The following is a 24,115-nucleotide window of genomic DNA, read 5'->3' on the forward strand; positions in this document are numbered from 1 at the left end:
CTGCCATTTTCCATGTTTGTTGAAATCACGAAATTATACTTGTGATAAATTGTGCGTTAGACAGGCTATTAGGATTGTGTATCAACTCCATGTTAATTCCTTGTGCGAGCACATGAGGACCGCTCAGTGGTAAACTCACCTCGCTGGAGGATGTCGCGCCCCCCAAATTCCCTGATTCAGCTGTTGCTTTAGAGATCAAACGTGGACGGGATTATAATCGTTTTTACTATTCCTGGAGAAGGACGAATTGCCTGATGACGTATTGATATATCAAATTACCCTGCTCTGACTGCTTTCGGTAAGCCTACTGATCTAATGAACAGGATTTGTAGAAAATAGATCACATCTCACCTTTAAAATCTATCCCAATTACTTAACTGCTACAGTTTAGGTCACGTGTTGAAAGTTCCATGGGAATGTTTGATTCAGTGACTGAACGAGGTATTTTCAGCTTTAACACTGTCAAATGAAAACAGGTGCAGTTCGCATTCTACGAACGTCTTTACTAATTTGGTTGCTGAGACAGAGCCTTCCGCATTTTATTGTTTTGTGTATTTTTTTTCTTTTTTCCCGGGTGTCCAGTGACAAACACTGTCCTTCACATCAAGGGACAGTGCTGTGTGATCAAAACAGTGAAGGGGAGGGTAGGGACTAAATCAAAATAGAGTTGGAGGGAGAAATGATGCACTCCACTCCCTGCAGCGCCCACCTCTCCCTAAACAACTCCAGGGTGTCGTTGGACACCGCGTGCTCCTTCTCCAAGGACACCCGGGCCCGAACCTTCCGCATTTTAAATAAACCACCATTTAAGGGGTAGGGACTAAATCAAAATAGAGTTGGAGGGAGAAATGATGCACTCCACTCCCTGCGGCGCCCACCTCTCCCTAAACAACTCCAGGGTGTCATTGGACACCGCGTGCTCCTTCTCCAAGGACACCCGGGCCCTACTTTCCGCATTTTAAATAAACCACCATTTAAGAAACTAATTTATTCCACATGCCTTTTAAAAACGCTTGAACCTTGGTTCTAACCTCAACATCACTCTGCTCTGGAGAAAACTTCGCTCTTAACAGCCGATTGGTACAGCTACCAACATCACTTGTACATCCAAGCCAAGCGAATTTAAAAAAATACATATTCGCTGTTGGGATGTGGTTACAATTGGCTACAACAACACTTGTTGCTCATCCGTAATTACCCAGAGGGCAGTTAAGGGTTAGCCACATTGGAGTCACATGTAGATCAGATCAGATAAAGGATGGCATTCATTTCTCAAACGGGTATTAGTGAACCAGATGAGTTTTCATAATTCTTATTTTAGATTGAATTCAAAACAAAAGTAATCTTCACCTTCTGCCATGGTGGAATTCGAACCAGGTTCCCACTAGGCTAATGCCTCCCCATTTAGTCAGTCTGCACAACAAAAAGTAAAATCGAGCGGGAAAGCCCGCTTAAGTAATAAACCAGAACGTACGACGTCGAAAACAAAAAAGTCTAAAAGCCACGAGGTGTAAAGTCCAGCTATTTCGAGACTGGAATACAATGAGTCTGAAAGTTTGTTTTCTTGGCGAGAGTCTCATTGTGGAGATAAAGTAAACGCCAGCGTCAATTTCTCCCCACCTCGTCTAGGACAAGGGAAGGGGAGTTCGGCTTGGCTTCAGTTAACAGCGTGGTTCAGCGAGGGAGGAGTGCTGCGCATCCTGAGCGAAGCCAGATTGCGAGCCCTGCAAACTGGCGTTCCTGCCGCCAGGGGAGGAGATTTTCAGGCGGAGTTTGTGCGGTAAACTCCTCAGCCAGGCCGGCTCACCGCTGTTCCTAGCTTGCTGAGTAGCGCCTGTATCCGGCTGCTTGTCACTGCGGGGGGCTGACGGCAGGCGCAACGCCACCAGGTGAGCCCGGAGCCGGCAGTTCTCTTCCAGTAACTCCAACAGCCGCTGCTCCAACACTAACTCCCGGCGGCGCCGCTTCTGGCGGGACCTGCGCGCCGCCTCGTTGTTCCGGCGTCTCCGCTCCCAGTAAACCGCGTCCTTCAGCTCTTCCGGGGTGAACTCGCGGCTCCGGCGGGCAAAGGGAGCCATTATTCGCGGATAAGGAGGGACGCTCGATACCGTGGCCATTCCATACATCACCATCCCCTCCTCCCTTCATACACACACACACACACCCAAAGCCTTCCAGCCGCACTTTTGTGTCCGCGGCCGCTCTCAGCTCCGCCTCTACTGCAGATCTGTCTTCCGCTGAGGTTTCTGATCGGCCGTTAGACCGCCGGCTCAGACCGAGAACTCTTTGCACTCGCTGCAAGATGCAAAAAGCGACCACAAAACAATACAGCCAAATCCCGTTGTGGTAAACACTACCCGACAGTGCAAGTTAAACCTGATGTGTAGTTCCCGAACTCTATGCGAGAAGTCGCGGGAGAATACCAGCTCCTCGCGAAATCACATTCAACAATTTCACAAAACAGGAATTTCGGACATTCTCAGAGCTTGCTGCCTTAAAGTTTTCACAATTGTGCATTTACTTTTTTAAAACAAAAATCAATTGGAAATAGATACTGGCGAGTGGAAAACAAAACATCCGCGGAAGGAACCGAGAAGCCCAGAAATGTACCCATTCTCCACGCAGAGTTTTGCAAATTTCAGTGATGAAGGCCGAGCTCTTTCCTGAGATTTTGGTTTGTTGCACAGCAGCAGAGCGAAATTTAGCATATAGCCAGATTTACTGGTGGGAGTGGGCGAAACAAATATTAAACTAGATCACCGAAGCAAAGCTTGTCGTAACCAGAAAGGAATGAATCAGTCATTATCAATTGCATTGTTGCAGTTACTCGAGAATGTCTGCTTTTTAGAATATTGAAAAATTACCACTGCAGACAAATTCAGTATTTAGAATTATGTATCACCACTATTTAAACATGGGATGATGATCAGGGAATCATTTGCAACAATATATTTTGGAATTTTTAAACGGGAAAACTATACATTTTTGGGGGAATATTTGCTTGCTTGGAGGTCAGTACATAGATGTGCAAAAATGGAGCTTCACAATAATTTGCCTGCATTATAAATATTTAATTCAACATCTGAAAATCATATTCAATAATCATTGAGCTTGTTCCATATAGGATGATACACTGAACATTGCGATTCCCAAGAGCTTTCACCACCTTTTGGAATAGATAAAAATAAATTAATGGGAAGAAACAAAAATGCCGGAGAGGTGGTCTGGTGGTAACTGTTGAGAGAGAAACCGTGTTAACCCATTTGAAAACAGAAATTGCTGGAAAAGTTCAGCCAGTCTGGCAGCATCTGTGGAGAGAAATCAGAGTTAACGTTTCAGGTGAAGTAACCCTTTTTCAGAACACAATATCCCAAATTGGCCAAACTAAACTTTTATATAACTGCAACATGAATTGCCAATTTTTGTATACTATGTCCTGACCGATGCCTTCTTGATCACCTTAACCACTTGTGTTGCCATTTTCAGGGAACCATGGACTGCATGCCTAGATCTGTCTGTATGTTGGTGCTGTTAAGGATTCTGCCATTTACTGTTTACTTCCCTCTGCGTTAGATGTATCAAAATGCATTACCTCCCATTTGTCCAGATTACAGTCTGCAATTTTTACACCCAAGTGTCCAGTTTATTTATATCCTGCTGTATCCTCTGGCAATCATCCTCACTAGCCACAGTTCCCCCTCCCCCCAATCTTGATGTCATCTGCAAGTTTACTATTCAGGCTACCTACATTCTCTTTCAAATCATTTATACATGTTACATACAACAGGGGCCCCAGAGAACACCACTGGTCAGAGATGTCCAGTCAGTAAAACACTCTTCCATCACAACTCTCTATTACAGAGTCAAAGACATACATCACAGAAACAGACCCTTTAGTCCAGCTTGTCCATGTCCAGTTATCCCAAATTAATCTAGTCACATTTGTCAGCACTTGCCCCATATCCCTCTTAAACCCTTCATTCCTATTCATATACCTATCCAGATCCCTATTAAATGTTTTAATTGTAACAGCCTCTTCCTCTGGCAGTTCATTCCATACTTGCATAACCCTCCGAGAAAAAAGTTGCCCCTTAGGTCCCTTCTAAATCTTTCCCCTTTCACCCTAAACCTATGCCCTTCAGTTTTGTACTCCCCCACCCCAGGGAAAAGATCTTGTCTATTTACTCTATCCATGCCCCTTATGATCATCTATGGCTAAGCCAGTTGTGTGTGCGCTTATCTTGTCAGCCGACCATAGTTCCCATGTGATTTCATCTTGTGTTTCAACCTACCATGAGGGACCTTGTCCAAAACCTTGTTAAAGTCCATATAGACATCTATCTCCTCTGCATTCATGAATCATCAAAAAGTGTAATCATGTTTGAGAGACACGATATTCCCTGCACAAAGCTATGCTGCTGATCAATAAAGTTGATATTTTCCAAATGTGAATGGATCGTTTTGTTAAGAATCTTCTCCAATAGTTTATCTACCACTGATGAAAGGCTCACCAGCCTGTAATTTCGCAAGTTATCCTTGTTGGCCTTCTCAAAGGAAAAATTATTGTCTAATCCTGTAAGACCTCCTCTGTGACTAAAAAGGATACAAAGATTTCATACAAGGGTCCAGCAATATCCTCACTTGCCTCACTCAGCATTCAGGGATAGATGCCATCCAGTCCTAGGAACGTGCTTACTTAATGCTTTTCAAAAAGCAAGCAACACCTTCTTTAGTATTGATACACTGGAGAATATCAACATACCCCTCCAAGACTCACTATCCACTATGACCTCCTGTGAATACCAATGCAAATTATTCATTATGGACCTTACCTACTTCGTCTACCTTCATGCATAAATTCCCTCCTGTCTTTTAATTCACCTATCCATTCCCTAGGTCTCCTATTGCTCCTTGTATATGTATGAAACACCTGGGATTTTCCTTAATCATATTTGCCAAAGACATTTCATGGCCTCTTTGAGCCCTGCTAATTTCTTGTCTGAGTGCTTTTCTGCTATCTTTGTATTCTTCAAGGACTCTGTCTTCAGTTTCCTAAACCTCACGTATGCCTCCTTTCAACTAAGCTCTGAATTTCTTCTGTCATCTGAGGTTCTGGAATCTTGCAATCTTTATCCTTCATTTTCACAGAAGCAAATTGGTCCTCAATTCAAATCAGCTGACCTTTAAAAGATACTCACATGCCAGATGTGGATTTAACCTCAAACAGCTGCTCCCATATTCCTCAATTCCTGCCTAATATTGTGGTGGTTACGTTAGAGCCCGGGTGTCCTTGGAGAAGGAGCACGTGGTGTCGACCAACACTCTGGAGTTGTTCAGGGAGAGGTGGGCGCCGCAGGGAGTGGAGTGCATTATAAAAAAAAAGAAAAAAATATTGTGGGGGTTAGCCTACCCCCCCCCCCCCCCCCCCCCATTTAGTACTTTCACCTGAGGTCTAGTTTACCCATAAGTAACTTAAAAGTTGGTATGGCCCCCTTCTCTAGTTGGAATATTTACATATTGTTTCAAAATCCTGTCCTGGACACGAAACAAATTCCTCCCCCATCCAAGCCTTTGGCACTGAAGAGTCCCAGTCAATATCGGGGAAGTTAAAATCACATCAATCCTGTTTTCACAGTTTTCTATAATTTGTCCACATAATCTGTTCCTTTATCACTTGCTGGCTGTGGGAGGCCTGTTGTGGAATCCCATCAAAGTGACTTCACCCTTCTTATTCCTGAGCTCTACTCATATTGCATCACTGAAGAAGTCTCCAAGGTATCCTCCTTCAATACAGCTGTGATATTCTCCCCAATCAGTAACACAACTCCCCGCTTCTTTAAATCCCTATCTCATCTGAAACATTTAAATCCTCAAACTTTAAGCTGCCAGTCTTGTCCCTCTCTCAGTTCGTGTAGTAGCTACATCATATTTACATGTATTAATCCAAGCTTTCAGTTCATCTGCATTAACTATTATAACTACTGTCTTCCTATTTCTAGCCTCACTGGCACATGGTACAAAAAGTAATCCTGAGATTATAATTCTAAAGGTCCTGGGTGGGTTATTCTTCAGAGTGTCATTGCGGACTTGTTGGGGCGAATGGCCTGTTTCCATACTGTAGGGAATCTAATCATTAGATGGAAGCACCCTGAAGAGTAAAACTGAATGTAAGGTTTTATAAAAGAAATTGCACAATCTATGTAAAATTGGATTATTTGAGGATGAAAGAACTGCCTGAAAACAAAACCAGTGAAAATATTTATTTAGTTGTATGTCATAAGATGTTGATAAGAAGATACAGGACTCATTTGAAAGTGACTTGCACCAGATGTAGCCGATTACCAAAAACACAATCTTTAGCAAGGAAGTGTATATGAATGGTGTTTAATTACTTTATTTGAAATGCTATGTGGTTTGGCTTACAAAATATATAAACATTGTGCTCATGAGTTTAGCAATTACCTCCATTTAAACTAAATAGGAAATTTAAAGATTAGTTAATGAAGGGGAAATCAACTAAGTGGAATAAGTATTTCCTTAGTAGATTTCCAGTTAAATTATAAAACCAAACTTTTGTTTCATTACATTGCAGGTATATGTCAACAAATACTATAGCATGAAAGATAAATTACAATTAAAGCCTTGAAATTTTTAAAAACATGAAATGCAAGGTTTGTTTTCTGTACAACATATTTCTTTAAAAGGTAACAAAAGAATGGACACAATATGCAAAATTGTTTGCCAAGACAGAGAGACAGTTTGAGCAATTAGTAGGATTTTTGTTACAAAACAAGTTTTCATTTTTTGTATTAACAAAGAATATTTCACTTAACGTTTAAAAGTGTAAGCTTGTAATTAATATTTGGCAGCTAAAATATAGAACAAGGCAGTTATAAACAGTCACTTGTTGGTTAATATGAAATACTAATGGTATAGTTTGGTTTATAATTCTCTTTCTTCTCAGTGTTGCCTTGAAGCAAAGAGCAGCACCTCTTCTGTCAGATGCCACACAGTAGCTATCTGCACACCAGTTCTCTTTCATAAAATGGTAAGATATTTTGCACTTTAGTTTCATTCTCCTTTTTCCTGGTGTACATTTCTTCACATTATTTATGCCCAGTCTGTGTCATTTCAGTCACAAGTTGGTTGACTACTGGGAGCAAGGAGGCATGTGCAATACTGTTAGAGTCATCAGAATGTCATTTCTTTGCATTCTACTAACATATTTATAAAATTCCTATTCCTAAAGCCATTCTAGTGTACAAATGTGTACAATGAAAGTACCTCCACTGAGTATTTTTGTTTTATTTATTCACTTGTGACTGGAAGATCTGTTCTCCCACACATTAGCTTTTACTTCATGAAGTGTGTTTTATTACAGTTCAATGTGTAAACATATATTTAATGTGTTACATAAATATTGCTCGACAATGTAAAGTTGCACAGCAACATTAGGAAATCAAAACTACTCATTCAGTCGAGTCACAAACCTCAGTAACATATTTCAAATCTGCAATGCACCTACTTTTGCCACCTACATGCATTCCACTGAAAAACGAATATAAGTTGTAAGAATCAGGGTTTTCTTACTGTGCCAGCTGCAAATTCGAGGGGAGGCTAACATAAAATGGCAAGGTATAGATAGATTGTACCCATGTCATTAATGAAAATAAACTTTTTTAAAAGAGATTTATAACTTTAACACTTTGTTGTTTCACATTCTTTCTGTTACTATCACTCACGTTTTAGTAATAATTGAGCAACTTTTTCTGGAAAAAATAGTTTATGCTTCTGTTTCTGTTTCCACATCAGCTGTTTGTGGTAGGTCAGCATCACCAAGTAATTCTGTTTCCGGTACCAACATTTCCTCATCTTGGAGACTCTCAGAAGCAGGTACTTCATCTGCAATAGTGGGTTCATTAGGCTCATCCTCCATGCCATTTGACTGGTCTTGGATCAAAGCAATACGATCTGTTCCAGACGCATTTGAGGGTGCAGTTGTTACATAACCTGTGCTTGTGGAGCCACTTCCACTATTCTGGGAACCTGTCTTTGGTATCATTTGTGGGGGTAACTGTTGAGCCATCTGCATTTGGATATGCATTGGATAATAATTTGGCAAATAGGCACCATAGGCTGGCATTGGCTGATAACCATTTACTGGAATGTACAATTGGGGTGGAGAAACCATTGGTCGTATCTGTCCCTTTACAGATATGAACTGAGGTGGTGGAAAATGTGTTTTTTGCTTTGGTCCCACATATCTTGTATTGCTAACATTACTGACAGGGCTGGTGCTGAGGGAGCTAGTCTGTGTTGCATTGCTGCCCCCAGAAGGAGGAGCTGAGCTATTATAATTGGACAGATTTTCCCATGTTCGGAGTCTTGTGTGGATATCTTTAAACCGTGGTCTTCTTGATGGAAATTCATTCCAACATTCCAGCATCAGACTGTATATCCAGGCTGGGCAGTCATCTGGACAGGGCAATACATGACGGTTTCTTATCATTTCTATGACATCTTGATTTGAATACCCACAATACGGTTGCAAGCCATAGCCAAATACTTCCCATGCCACTACCCCAAAAGACCAAATGTCAGAATCAACAGAAAATTTGCCATATATTATAGCTTCAGGTGGCATCCAGCGAATCGGTAGAAGTGAACTTCCCATCAGCTTGTAGTAATCTGCAGAGTAAACCTCTCTGAAGATGCCCAAATCAGATATTTTTATATGGAGTTTATCACAGACCAAGACATTCCTGGTCGCCAGATCCTTGTGTATGACATGATGGCTGGATAAGTATTCCATGCCAGCAGCAATCTGAGTTACAATGTGCAGGAAGTCAGCTGGTTCCAGCGCAGACTTCACTGTCCTGTCATCATCACTGCTTCCAATATCTGAATGTGGTGACCGCATCACTAGAAATTCATGGAGGTCACTTTGGGAAGGATAACAAAAGATCATACTCATAGGTTGTTCCTTCGTCACTATACCAAGAAGGCAAACAATATTTGGATGCTGTAGCCTGGATCGCAACAAAGCTTCATGTTTGAATTCTTCTCTAAGTGTCACTTCAGTTTTATCCTTCATAGTTTTAATTGCTATAACTTGTGCTTGTTCACCAGGGCCTGTGCTGTACAAATGTCCCTTATACACTTTCCCAAACCGATCCTCTCCAAGTTCTTCCATAAATCGCACTGCAGACAGACAGATATCTTTCAGTTTCATCTAGAAAGATGAACCAAAAGAATTTGATTAACAAAAAGAGAAAAACAGGGTAGAGCTTCTCTAATGTACAATGTATATTAAATTGAGCTGGTCTGTTATAATTAAAGTTTCTTGTTAAATTAATTTGCAACATTACAAACAAAAACTTTAACAAACCAGTGGAATAGGATTACAATAAATGTAACTTATTTATATTTCTTTCCAATATAGATCACTCTGTGCTATATTTAAAGAGTATTAAGCTGGTGCAGTTTTGTTAGTATAGCTCAACTAGATCTATCAGCAAAAATAAGTATATTTTCAAAGTGTCTAGTTAAAAATCCTCTGACAAACTTAAGATGTCAGGTACATCATGATGGTGGATTCTAGAAACAAATTACCTACACAAACATGAATAGGGTAGTAGACCTGCTACATAATGAAGGTTGGTAAAAGTTGCAAAGTACATCAGTAGTATTACACAGACTTCGGAATTCATGAGGACTCACTTGTCAATATTGTGTGTGTGTGTGTGTGTGTACCTTAGATAAAACAATGCATCTCACAATTAACTACGGAAACAAAAACAGAAATTGCTGGAAAAGCTCAGCATGCCTGGCAGCATCTGGAGAGAAATCAGAGTTAATGTTTCGGGTCGTGTGACCCTTCCTCACAACTAACTACTTTAAATGGTACCCACTGTTATGCAGTTAAATGTTGCTTAACATTTGGCACCAGCAATATCCCCATATGGCTAGACTGGAAAATTTGAAACTTTGAACAAGGCAAAGGAATTGTAAATACTCATTGACAGGAATTCAGTTTTTACAACCCTCTGCAAAGATAGCACCTCCAATAATCAAGAATTCTCAAGTGGTGTATTCATCCAGATTATGCACTCGAAATATATTCCAATCTTAATTTCTAACATTATCTTGGGGAAGCAATGGCCTAATGGTATTATCGCTGGGGATTGTTCAATGAGTTAGAGAAGCATCTGCAGTCCTCACTTTCTCCTAGTTAAACCAGAGACACAGATAACAATCTGGGGACCCGAGTTTGAATCCTGTCACAGTGGATAGTGGAATATGAATTCAGTAAATATCAGGATTTAAGAGTCTAATGATGATCATGAATCCATTATTGATTGATGGAAAAACCCATCTGGTTCACTAATATCCTTTAGGGAAGGAAACTGCCATCCTTACCTGGTCTGGCGTATGTATGACTCCAGACCTACAACAACGTGGTTGACTCTTCACTGCCCTTTGGGCAATTAGGGATGGGCGACAAATGATGCCCAGACAGCGATGCCCTCATCCCATGAATGAATAAAGAAAAAACTTATGTTAATTAAAATAATTTTCTCCTCGTTAGTCAAAGTGCAGGGGCAGATATGTTCGGCGACAACTAACTTGCTACCCTCAATGATGAGATGATTTGATTATCAAATACCAATCAATTACTTAATAGCTGTGAAGCTGATGGCCATTAGTGTCTGATTCTTCAACAGCTTCTCATTAGTTGGCAGCTGAGTCCAAAATATGTCAGTTGAGGCCTCTTTGGGCGATCCAGCTGTGAGGAGATAAGTATTCTTTATCCTTTTACTGTAGGGAGGAGCTGATATGGAAAAGGGATTGGGGAGGGGATCAGAGGTAAGCCAACGATTTAGCTTTCAGAAATGGCTCCCTTGCCTGCCATTCCTGCCTCCAAATTCCCCCAAAATAGAACAACTTTTTGTTCTATTTCCCATCTCTTTTAACTGGCATACAGATCAGGAAACTAACTACTTTTCTCACCTACTGTGAAAGCAAATAATTGGGGAGGTGGTGAGTTGGAGGCCTTAAGTGGCCATTCATTGATCATTTAAAGGCCTTAAATGGTGATGGGTCTAGGAAATCCCCAATTGACCTTCTCACCCAGAATCTATGGGTGCGGTGAAAAGAAGGAGCAAAGTCTCTTTTCAGGGCCAACTCTCAATTATTTCACCATCTCAACACCTCTCCTACCATCTCCACCAAGGGGATAATTTCACCCATTGTCTTGCACAAAGATGATAATATTGCCACTAAGTCAAGATAACACTTAAATTGAAAAATCAAGTAACAATGTTAAAATGTTATGAAGTGAGCATAACATTACCTGTTTGTGAGGGCTGATGAGTGGCATCTCCATATCCTGACTGGGAGATGCCATCAGCTGGCGCCGCTGAGGAGAAGGTGTAGATGCCTTGTGTTTGTTTCGACACATACAGATTAAGAAAAATAACAAAGCTATGACCAGTGGAATGGTAATGCTAGGGACAAGTATGTAGAGGATTTCCATTTTGCTATTTTCATGTGGATCTGTAAAAATAAATAGATCAACATGCTTCTGTATTAAACATTATTCCTTTACAGATAATAATCAAATTCTCTTTTGAATGATTTGATCGCACGTGCCTCCACCTTACCTAGGAACATTGCATTCCCTATCTTAACCACTCACTCCATAGAATAGTTTGTGCCATTACTTTTTTTTTCAATTATCTTACAGCAGTACCTTCTGATCATTTCATCAGTTGGCCAGTCTCCCCAACCTACACTCTCTGGAACCCCTCATGATTGGGAATGCCTTTTCCAAATCTCAACCTTCTCTTCCCCAAAAATAAACATCACAACTTCTTCAATTCATTTAACTGAGGTTCTCATCCATGGAGCCATTCTCATGAATATTTTCTGCACCCTTTCATATACCTTCACATTCTTTCTGAAGTGTGTCACACCGAACTGAACACAATTATCTTTGGCTTTGTTCTTAATGCCCCATCGTTAAAGCCCAAGATACTGTATGCTTTATTAACTGCTCTCTCAACCTGCCCTGCCGACTTCAAGGATTTATGCGAATATACACCAAGGTCCCACTCCTGCACTCACTCGAGAACTGTGTTTATTTCATATTGTCTCCTCACATTCTTCCTACTGAAATGAATCACTTTACACTTCTTTAATTTTATCTCCTGCTTGTCAGCTCATTCTATGTTCTTCTGAAATTCAATACCATTCCCTTTACAGTTTAGGAAAAGTTTGATATATTGTGCCCTATATACTGTACTGAGGTTTAAGGTATGCCAGAAATAGCAGGGAAGACTAAATAGTCTTTATAGATTAGATTCCCTACAATGTGGAAACAGGCCCTTCGACCCAACCAGTCCACACCGACCCTCCGAAGAGTAACCCACCCAGACCCATTTCCCTCTGACTAACGCACCTACCACTATGGGCAATTTATCATAGCCAATTCATCTGACCTGCACATTTTTGGACTGTGGGAGGAAACCCACGCAGACACGGGGAGAATGTGTAAACTCCACACAAACAGTCACCTGAGGCTAGAATCGAACGTGGGACCCTGGTACTGTGAGGCAACACTGCTAACCACTGAGCCACTGTGCCACCCTTCTCGTCTTCTCATCTGAAAGCAATGTTCAAACATTATTTTGCTTTCTTCCACTCAACTAATTTTGGAAATATATTGCTACTATCCCCTTTACTAATTCAACACTAAATTTAGACTCAAGTCTGTCATGCAGCACATTTTCAAACGCCTTTTGGAAATCTATGCAAATCAAGACTGGTACCCTGTGTAAAGTGGGGCAAAAATCACCATCAGATACCGTGGACAAAAACCCTCAGAACTTGGGACGTGAGTTCACATTTGAACTAAGATTCACTGAGCTCTCTGGCTGAGACAGATGAGGCAATATGCAAGTCTAGGGGCAGCTGCCTGTTTTAACTAAAGGAAGACCCTCACAAACACTTCAGCTAAAGACAATGAACACCAGTCTGCAGAGTAAACAACTGAGACATTCTGGAGCTGAAAATGTGTTGCTGGAAAAGGTCAGGCAGCATCCAAGGAACAGGAGAATCGACGTTTCGGGCATGAGCCCTTCTTCAGGAATGAGGAAAGTGTGCCAAGCAGGCTAAGATAAAAGGTAGGGAGGAGGGACTTGGGGGAGGGGCATTGGAAATGCGATAGGTGGAAGGAGGTTAAGGTGAGGCTGATAAGGTGAGGGTGATAGGCCGGAGGCGGGGTGGGGACGGAGAGGTCAGGAAGAAGATCCTCACCTTAACCTCCTTCCACCTATTGCATTTCCAATGCCCCTCCCCCAAGTCCCTCCTCCCTACCTTTTATCTTAGCCTGCTTGGCACACTTTCCTCATTCCTGAAGAAGGGCTCATGCCTGAAACGTCGATTTTCCTGCTCCTTGGATGCTGCCTGACCTGCTGTGCTTTTCCAGCAACACATTTTCAGCTCTGATCTGCAGTCCTCACTTTCTCCCTGAGACATTCTGGAGCCTACAAAAATACAAAACCATTCAACTTTTAAACAGTTTGCTTGGACACAGAGATACTGAACATTCCACACCATTGTACTACATGCAAACCTGGTTGCTTTGAATGTGAAGGCCTTACACTACCAGTAAAATTAAAATCTATATCCATCCAAGAGAAATACTGGACATTCAAAATTATCAGAAACCCATTTACTTTAATCGGAGAACCAGTTAGACCTCATCTAATAATCAGGAGGCTCATTCAGCACTGAGAGGAGGAACACCATCTCAGTAATCAAGTCCAGAAATAGTGAGAGATAAGGGGAACCAACAGTCAGTATAACTGGGGACCCCATATCTCGAAAAAAGAATGGAGGTTCGGCCAGAGAGCAGAGATTCATACACAGCCAGTCTCACACTGTAACTCCCAGACTCAGGAAAGAGAAAAATATGATCTTGTCATCCACGAACCTCCATTTACTGACGAAGCGATTGAAGCGACCGGAGAGCTGAGACACCAACTGGGGACATCCACCCCCTTCCGAGCTGACAGAAGCCACTTCAGGAGTGACCAGGTTTTCGAGACCCTCTGTCCCAGATCAGTGAGATAGGTTAGCAAGGGTGGGCTTTGGGGCCAATGGTGCAGGGCACCTCCCAAGGAAGGGAAGCAAGACAGGACCCTGAGACGAGCGTTTTCTCTCTCCCCCCTTTCCTTTGTCACCCAGTAATTAAAAGCTCTCTGTAATTTTAAACTCACAGTACCGAGGCAGGGCTTCAAAGGTGAACTGACTGTGAGTTAGCTGTCAGATAAGGATAATCCAAGATGGAGGATGGGAAAAGTTTCTGGCTGTAACAGCTGCTCCTTTATTGAGGTATTTTAGTTGTTGAAGGTGATTTCCTTGAATTCGAGGAGAAGCAATTACTGTTTCATATGCTGTTGCATTGTTTTGGAACTTTGGAAAGAAAAGTCAAAACAACAGTTTTAAAAAGGGAGAGGTAGAGACAAAGGAAACACATGGTGAGGTCAGTGCAGGATAAAGAGAGAGAGAAAGAAACTAACACCACTGAACCTGCACATTTACTGCCTTTCCTGTTTGAATTCATGAATCGCTGGACATCGGAGTGCACTTGGGAAAATTAACAAACAGTGAAGTAGACAACTGAGCTTGGAGGAACTGCTTGGATGCAGTCACAACACAGAAACAGATAAGTGAATAGTTTTAAGGGTGGCCAACAGAACGTCTGCAGTAGTGAGTAGAGTGGGTTCTTTCTTGATTATATGTTTTTTGAGATATGTCACTTGATTAAACTTAAAAAATAAGCCATAACTATTAATTTAATCTGGAGCAATGTTTTGTAGAGGAATAAGACCTCTACAAAAGGTCTTTTTATTGGGTTATTTTTTGGGTCCGTAGATTGTGAAGGAGCAAAAATGGCCTTTAGTATAGTCATATGCGCTTCTTATCAGATGTGGGAGTTTAAGATTAGATTAGACTACCTATAGTATGGAAATAGGCCCTTTGGTCCAACAAGTCCACACCGACCCTCCGAAGAGTAACCCATCCAGACCCATTCCCCTACCCTATATTCACCACTGACACGCTGGGCAATTTAGCATGGCCAATTCACCTAACCTGCACATCTTTGGATTGTGGGAGGAAACCAGAGCACCTGGAGAAAACCCACGCAGACATGGGGAGAATGTGCAAACTCCACACAGACAGACGCCCAAGGCCAGAATCGAACCTGGGTCCCTGGTGCTATGAGGCAACAGTGCTAACCACTGAGCCACCGTGCCACCCCCTGAGCCATTGTAAGGGTTACTGTGGATTATATCTGCAATAAATGCTGTTGGTTGTGAATCCTATCAGATCGAATGGATCGGGTGGAGAGACAATTAGAGGCAATGAGGAATTTGCAACAGCAATGGTCTGTGATGGATGGCAATTATAGGAAGGGAAAAAAGTCGCAGATATAGTCACATAGATGGGTTAACTCTAGGAAAGATAAGAGAGGTAGGCAGGTAGTGCAGAAGTCTTCTGTGGCTATCCCCATTTCAAACAAGTATGCTGTTTTAGAAAAAATGTAGGGGGTGATCAATTCACTGGGGAACATAGCATGAACAACCAAGTTTCTGATATTGAGGCTGGCTTTAAGGCAATGCGGGGGACGTCGGGTTCCAAGAGATCAATTGTGTTAGGGGACTCTCTTGTCCGAGGTACAGACAGATGTTTCTGTGGCCAGCAGCGAAAAATCAGAATGAAGTGTTGCTTTCCTGGTGCCAGGATCAAGGATGTCTCAGAGAGGGTGCAGAATGTTCTCCCGGGGGAAAGAGGCCAGCGAGAGGTCATTGTCCACATTGGAACCAATGACATAGGAAGGAAAAAGGTTGGGATTCTGAAGGGAGATTACAGAGAGTTAGGCAGGAATTTAAAAAGGAGGTCCTCGAGAGTAGTAGATTAGATTAGATTACATTACAGTGTGGAAACAGGCCCTTCAGCCCAACAAGTCCACACCGACCCGCCAAAGCGCAACCCACCCATACCCCTACATGTACCCCTTACCCAACACTACGGGCAATTTAGCATGGCCAATTCACCTAACCTGCACATCTTTGGACTGTGGGAGGAAACCGGAGCACCCGGAGGAAACCCACGCAGACACGGGGAGAACGTGCAAACTCCACACAGTCAGTCGCCTGAGGCGGGAATTGAACCCGGGTCTCTGGCGCTGTGAGGCAGCAGTGCTAACCACCGTGCCGCCCACAAATATTTGGATAGTAATATTTGGATTACTCCCGATGCTGTTAGCTAGTGAGGGCAGGAATAGGAGGATACAGCAGATGAATGCACAGCTGAGGAGCTGGTGTATGGGAGAAGGATTCATATTTTTGGATCATTGGAATCTCGTTTGGGGTAGAAGTGACCTGTGCAGTAAGGACGGATTGCACCTAAATTGGAAGGGGACTAATATACTGGCAGGGAAATGTGCTGGAGCTGCTCGGGAGGATTTAAGGTGGGGGGGAGGGGACAGTGAAACCCAGGGAGATATTGAGGAAAGAGATCAATCTGAGATTGGTACAGCTGAGAACAGAAGCGAGTCAAACAGTCAGGGCAGACAGTGACAAGATAGGACTAATAAATTAAACTGCATTTATTTCAATGCAAGAGGCCTAACAGGGAAGGCAGATGAACTGAGGGCACGGTTAGGAACATGGGACTGGGATATCATAGCAATTACGGAAACTTGGCTCAGGGGTGGACAGGACTGGCAGCTTAATGTTCCAGGATACAAATGCTACAGGAAGGATAGAAAGAGAGGCAAGAGAGGAGGGGGAGTGGCGTTTTTGATAATGGATAGCATTACAGCTATACTGAGGGAAAATATTCCCGGAAATATATCCAGGGAAGTTATTTGGGTGGAACTGAAAAATAAGAAAGGGATGATCACCTTATTGGGATTGGATTATAGACCCCCAAATAGTCAGAGGGAAATTGAGAAAAAAATTTGTAAGGAGATCTCAGCTATCTGTAAGAATAATAGGGTGGTTATGATTAGATTACTTACAATGTGGAAACAGGACCTTTGGCCCAACAAATCCACACCGACCCTCTGAAGAGCAACCCACCCAGACCCATTCCCCTACATTAACCCCTTCACCTAAAACTATGAACAATTCACCTAACCTGTACATTTTTGAACTGTGGGAGGAAACCTATGCAGACACGGGGAGAACATACAAACTCCATAGAGACAGTTGTCTAAGGCGGGAATTGAACCCGGGTCTCTGGCGCTGTGAGGTAGCAGTGCTAACCGCTGTGCCACCCATAATTGGTAGGGGATTTTAACTTTCCAAACATAGACTGGGACTGCTATAGTGTTAAGGGTTTAGATGGAGAGGAATTTGTTAAAGTGTACAAGAAAATTTTCTGATTCAGTATGTGGATGTACCTACTAAAGAAGGTGCAAAACTTGACCTACTCTTGTGAACTAAGGCAGGGCAGGTGACTGAGGTATCAGTGGGGGAGCATTTTGGGGCCAGCGACCATAATTCTATTAGTTTCAAAATAGTGATGGAAAGGGATAGACCGGATCTAAAAGTTGAAGTTTTAAATTGGAGAAAAGCCAATTTTGACGGTATTAGGCAAGAACTTTCAAAAGCTGATTGGGGGCAGATGTTCACAGGTAAAGGACGGCTGGAAAATGGGAAGCCTTCAGAAGTGAGATAACGAGAATCCAAATAATGTATACTCCTGTCAGGGTGAAAGGAAAGGCTGGTAGGTATAGGCAATGCTGGATAACTAGAGAAATTGAGGGTTTGGTTCAGAAAAGGAAGGAAGCATATGTCAGGTATAGACAGGATAGATCAAGTGAATCCTTAGAAGAGTATAAAGGAAGTAGGAGTATGCTTGAGGGAGAAATCAGGAGGGTTAAAAAGGGGACATGAGATAGCTTTGGCAAATAGAATTAAGGAGAATCCAAAGAGTTTTTACAAATACATTAAGGACAAAAGGGTAACAAGGGAGAGAATAGGGCCCCTCAAAGATCAGCAAGGTGGCCTTTGTGTGGAACTGCAGAAAATGGGGGATATACTAAATGAGTATTTTGCATCAGTATTTCCTGTGGAAAAGGACATGGAAGATATAGAATGTAGGGAAATAGATGGTGACATGTTGCAAAATGTCCATATTACAGAGGAGGAAGTGCTGGATGCCTTGAAATGCATAAAAGTGAATAAATCCCCAGGACTTGATCAGGTGTACCCTAGAACCCTGTGGGAACCTAGGAAAGTGATTGCTGGACTCTTGCTGAGATATTTGCATCATCAATAATCACAGGTGAGGTGCCGGAAGACTGGAGGCTGGCTAACGTGGTGCCACTGTTTAAGAAAGGTGTTAAGGACAAGCCAGGAAACTATAGATACAATAAGTAAATGAAGCTGGGGGTAATGGTAATAGGTCGGAGAGCAGGGTGGAATGGATAAGTGGGAAGGACGATGGACAGATAAGAACAGGTCACGAGGGCGGTGCCAAGTTGGAAGTTTGGATCTGGGACAAGGTGCAGGGAGGGGGAATGAGAAAACTGGTGAAATCCACATAGATCCTGTGTGGTTGGAGGGTCCCAAGGCAGAAGATGAGGTGTTCTTCCTCTAGGTGTTGAGTAGTTAGGGTTTGGCAATGGAGGAGGCCCAGCAACTGCATGTCCTTGCTGGAGTGGGAGAGGGAGTTAAAGTATTTGGCCATGGGGTGGTGGGGTTGCTTCATGCGTGTGTCCCGGAGATGTTCTCTGAAGCATTCTGCAAGTAGGCATCCTATTTCCCCAGTGTAGAGGAGACCACATTAGGAGGAAAGGATACAGTAAATGATGTGTGGAAGTGCAGGTAAATCTCTGATGGATGTGAAGGTTCCTTTGGGGCCTCGGACAGAGGTGAGGGGGGAGGTGTGTGCGCAGGTTTTGCAATTCTTGCAGTGGCGGGGAAGGTAGATTGGTGGGGGAGGGGTGCGTGGATCTGACAAGACAACTAAGTTCCCAACTTCCCACTCCCTCCACCTCCTCCATGACTTTCGTTTCCCCAGCCCCCAACGCCTCATCTTCACCATGGACATCCAGTCCCTATACACCTCTATGCGCCATGACGAAGGCCTCCAAGCCTTCTGTTTCTTCCTCTCCTGGTATCCCCACCAGTATCCTTCCACTGACACACACATTCGTTTGGCTGAACTGGTCCTCTCCCTAAATAATTCCTCCTTCGAATCCACCCACTTTCTCTGGACCAAAGGGACCCGCATGGGCCCCAGCTATGCTTGTCTTATCGAGTACATGGAACAGTCCATCTTCTGCAGCTACACCGGCACCATTCCCTTTTTCTTCTACTACATTGATGACTGTATTGGCTCCACCTCGCACTCCCACAAGGAGATTGAACAGTTCATCAATTTCACCAACACATTCCACCCCAACATTAAGTTCACCTGGACCATCTCGGACACCTCCACCCCGCTTCCTACACCTCTCCATATGCATCACCAGTGACCGACTCAACATGGACATCTTCTAAAAACCCACTAACTCACACAGCTATCTGGACTACACCTGCTCCCACCCTGCCTCCTGTAAAAACACAATCCCTTATCCCCAATTCCTCTGCATTTGCCGCATCTGTTCCCACGAGGACCAGTTCCACTATGACACACCAGATGGCCTCCTTCTTCAAAAACTGCAATTTCCCCTCCCACATGGCCGATGATGCACTCCAGTACATCCCGTCCACTTTCCGCACCTCTGTCCTCGAATCCCCTCCCCTCCAGCTGCAACAAGGACAACCTCCCCCCCGTCACCTTCCACCCCATCAACCTCCGAATACTTTGCATCACCCTCCGCCATTTCTGCCATCTACAAATAGACCCCACCACCAGGGATATATTTCCCTTCCCACCCCCCCACCAACCCACCCTCCCCTCCTGACTCCTTCCCCTGCCACCACAAGAACTGCAAAACCTGCGCACACATCTCCCCCCCTCATTTCCATCCAAGGGCCCAAAGGAGCGTTCCACATCCATCAGAGACTTACCGGCACTTTCAAACATGCCAATTACCGTATCCATTGCTCCCAATGCGGTCTCCTCTATATTGGGGAGACAGGTCGCCTACTTGCAGAATGCTTCACTGAACATCTCCAGGACACCCGCATAAAGCAACCCCATTGCCCCGTGGCTGGACACCTTAACTCCCCCACCCACTCTGCCAAGGACATGCAGGTGCTGGGCCTGCTCCATTGCAAACCCTAACCACCCAACGCCTGGAGGAAGAATGCCTCATCTTCTGCCTTGGGATTCTCCAAACACACGCGATTAATGTGGATTTCACCAGTTTCCTCATTTCCTCTCTCTGCACCTTACTCCAGATCCAACTTTCCAACTCGACTCCCCTCATGACCTGTCCTACCTGTCCATCTTCCTTCATCCCTATCCGTTCCACCCTCTTGTCCGACCTATCTCCATTATCTCCACCTCCACCTACCTATTGCATTCTCAGCTACCTTCCCCCCAGCCCCACCCCCCTACCATTCATCTCTCTACCCCCTTAGCTCACAAGCCTCATTTCTAATGAAGGGCTTATGCCCGAAACGTCGATTTTCCAGCTCCTCAGATGCTGCCTGACCTGTTGTGCTTTTCCAGCACCACACTCTCATCTCACTGCACAAGCCGTGTCAGAAGCTGGTGCACAATAAACCAACCAGCACTCCCTGCACTTCTTGTGGAAATCTCATCAAAAAACATGGTTTGTGCTCAAGAAATCTGTACTGGATTTCCTAAGTTAACCCACATTGCCCAAATGACTCTTAATCTTATCCCAAATTACTGTTTCTAGAAACTTCCCCATCACCGAGACTAAACTGACTGGACAATATTCTCTGTGCTTGCCTTTATACTCTTCTTTGAACAAGGCTGTAACATTTACAGTACTCCAATCCTCTGGTACCATCCATCAGTCAAAAGAAGGTTAGAAAATTATAGCCAGTGTCTCTACAATTTCCAATCTTGCTTTTCGCAGTATCCTTAGATGAATCTCATTCAGTAGTGGTGGCTTTTCAATTTAAATGCAGACAGCCTTTTCAATACCAACTTCTTTTCAATTTTAAGTTCTTCAGATGTCTAAACTACTTTCTCTTTTACTATTACAATGCTTTTAAAATACAAATTTAATTTCAGTGATTTCTTCTTATCAACCACCTGACATTACAAATACCCCACTATATTAATTTGGGAACTTAACTAAATTAAATCAATAATAAGACATAATTTTACAGATACTGTTGCTGAGATATTTGTGGAGAAAGTGAGGACTGCAGATGCTGGAGATCAGAGCTGAAAATGTGTTGCTGGAAAAGGACTGAGACAAGGTAGGGGGAGGGGAAATGAGGAAACTGGAGAAATCTGAGTTCATCCCTTGTAGTTGGAAGGTTCCTAGGCGGAAGATGAGGCGCTCTTCCCCCAGCCGTCGTGTTGCTATGGTCTGGCGATGGAGAAGTCCAAGGACCTGCATGTCCTTGGTGGAGTGGGAGGGGGAGTTGAAGTGTTGAGCCACGGGGTGGTTGGGTTATCAATAGTCACAGGTAAGATGCTGGAAGACTGGAGGTTGGTTAACTTGGTGCCACTATTTAAGAAAGGTGGTATGGAAAAACCAGGGAACTATAGACCGGTGAGCCTGACATCAGTGGGGCAAGTTGTTGGGAATTCTGAGGGACAGAATTTACATGTATTTGGAAAGGCAAGAACTGATTAGGGATAGTCAACATGGGTTGACTATCAGTGGGAGATCATGTCTCACTAACTTGATTGAGTTTTTTGAAGAAGTAACGAAGAGGATCGATGAGGGCAGAGTGGTGGACGTGATCTACATAGACTTCAGTAAGGTGTTTGACAAAGTTCCTCATGGTAGACTGGTTAGCAAGTTTGGATCTCAGGAAATACAGGGAGAGCTAACCATTTGAGTGCAGAACTGGCTTGAAGGTAAAAGACAGAGGGTGGTGGTGGAGGGTTGCCTTTCAGAATGGAAGCCGGTGACCAGCGGTGTGCCTCAAGGATCGGTGCTGGGTCAACTGCTTTTTGTCATTCATATAAATGATTTAGACGTAAACATAGGAGGTATAGTTAGTAAGTTTGCAGATGACACCAAAATTGGAGGTGTAATGGACAGCGAAGAAGTTACCCCAGAGTTTAACAGGATCTTGCTTAGATGCGCTGATGGAGCTTAATTTAGATAAATGTGAGGTGCTGCATTTTGGAAAGCAAATCTGGGCAGGACTTAGACACTCAATAGTAAGGTACTGGGGAGTGTTGCTGAACAATGAGACCTCAGAGTTCAGGTTCCTTTAAAGTGGAGTCTCAGATAGATAGGATAGTGAAGAAGGTGTTTGTATGCTCTTCTTTATTGGTCAGAGGATTGAGTATAGGAGTTGGGAGGTTATGTTGTGGCTATACAGGACATTGGTTAGGCCAATTTTGGAATATTGTGTGCAATTCTGGTCACCCTCCTAGAGGAATTATGTTGTGAAATTTGAAAGGGTTATAAAAGATTTACAAAGATGTTGCCAGGGTTGGAGGGTTTGATCTAGAGGGAAAGTCTGAATAAGCTGCGGCTGTTTTCGCTGGACCATTAGAGGCTGAGAGGTGACCTTATAGAGGTTTATAAAATCATGAGGGGCATGGAAAAAGTAAATAGACAAAGTCTTTTCCCTGGGATGGGGGAAACTAGACGGTATAGGTTTAGGGTGAGAGGGAAAGATTTAAAAGGAACCTAAGGGGCAACTTTTTCACGCAGAGGATGGTGCGTGTAAAAAATGAGCTGACAGAGGAAGTGGTGAAGGCTGGTACAATTGCAGTGTTTAAAAAGGCATCTGGTTGTGTTTATGGGCCAAGTGCTGGCAAATGGGGCTAGATTAGTTTAGGATATCTAGTTGGCATGGACAAGTTGGACCAAAGGGTCTGTTTCTGTGCTGTACACCTCTATGATTCTATGACTCTATATTAGCTTGAATCAAGCATTTATAACAGTATGAAGCACTTTAAAACTCACATTTTGTCTCTTATTTTCTCTGTTTATTGGACACCACATCTGACATCAATGGTGAACAAAACTGAACATCGAGAAAACTGAAGTAATCTAATTCAATGTTTGACAAACTCCATGCAAATCTTTCCATCCACTTGTGAAGAGGTGATGCAAGTCTTGGTTTTCTGATAGGCTAGAGTTTCAAACGCATCATTATGATCACATACTTTGAAATACTGTTCACCTCTACCATGAGTTTGCTCCCATTGCCAGTGAAATTTATATTCTGGATTAGAGTGGTGCTGGAAAAGCACAGCAGTTCAGGCAGCATCCAAGGAGCAGGAAAATTGATGTTTCGGGCAAAAGGCCTTCATCAGGAATAGACTGTCATTTTCTTGCTTCAACTTGTCAACTGCACACTTGGTCTTCTCACCTCTCAGGCTTCTCCATAAACAAACCTCAATTTATCCAAACCTCCTTCACCGGCATCCTCTGTTTTTTTCAATCTCCATTTTTTAAAATTTAGATTCCCTACAGTGTGGAAACAGGCCCTTCGGCCCTACTAGTCCACACCGACCCTCTGAAGAGTGACCCACCCAGACCCATTTCCCTCTGATTAATGCAGCTAACACTATGGACAATTTAGCATGGCCAATTCACCTGACCTGCACATCTTTTGGACTGTGGGAGGAAACCGGAGCACCCAGAGGAAACCCACGCAGACACAGGGAGAATGTGCAAACTCCACAGTCGCCCGCGGCTGGAATCGAACCTAGGTCCCTGGTGCTGTGAGGCAGCAGTGCTAACCACTGAGCCACCGTGCTGCCCCAATTTTCTTCTTTTCCAATGCACTAAATTCAAGTTCATGTCCCAAATTTACAAATAACTCCATGTCCTTACTTTATCCATTCCCTCCAGTTCAGTGTCCCAGTCACACCTTCTAACTGTCAAACAGTAGACCTTCTTTAATTCAACTTCTCAGTTGATGTCAGACTAGTTGCATACAAATGGGAGCTGCATTTCCAAACCTCTGTG

At 43.2% G+C, this 24,115-nt stretch overlaps 1 protein-coding gene and 1 long non-coding RNA gene across 6 annotated transcripts in view; one reads left to right on the top strand and one right to left on the bottom strand.

Annotated features, from left to right (window-relative positions):
* Positions 1-6,967: 6,967 nt before the first annotated feature.
* The window catches only part of LOC122561913, a 37,114-nt gene continuing 19,966 nt past the window's right edge, over positions 6,968-24,115 (top strand). The window contains exon 1 of the long non-coding RNA XR_006315147.1: positions 6,968-7,048. This is a non-coding gene — a long non-coding RNA (uncharacterized LOC122561913). The remainder of the gene's footprint in view (positions 7,049-24,115) is intronic.
* The window catches only part of ror2 (receptor tyrosine kinase-like orphan receptor 2), a 419,702-nt gene continuing 402,628 nt past the window's right edge, over positions 7,042-24,115 (bottom strand). For 3 of the 5 annotated variants that reach the window (XM_043714229.1, XM_043714222.1, XM_043714195.1), the window contains 2 exons: positions 11,354-11,556; positions 7,042-9,232 (listed from right to left, as the gene is read on the bottom strand). In XM_043714229.1, coding sequence (XP_043570164.1) covers positions 7,784-9,232; positions 11,354-11,556 — 1,652 coding nt within the window. In that variant the 3' untranslated portion in view covers positions 7,042-7,783. The remainder of the gene's footprint in view (positions 9,233-11,353; positions 11,557-24,115) is intronic. The other 2 variants (XM_043714214.1, XM_043714204.1) reach the window with 2 other exon arrangements.

The sequence above is a fragment of the Chiloscyllium plagiosum genome, chromosome 2 (assembly GCF_004010195.1).
Source record: "Chiloscyllium plagiosum isolate BGI_BamShark_2017 chromosome 2, ASM401019v2, whole genome shotgun sequence".
In the NCBI taxonomy this organism is placed as follows: Eukaryota; Metazoa; Chordata; class Chondrichthyes; order Orectolobiformes; family Hemiscylliidae; genus Chiloscyllium; species Chiloscyllium plagiosum.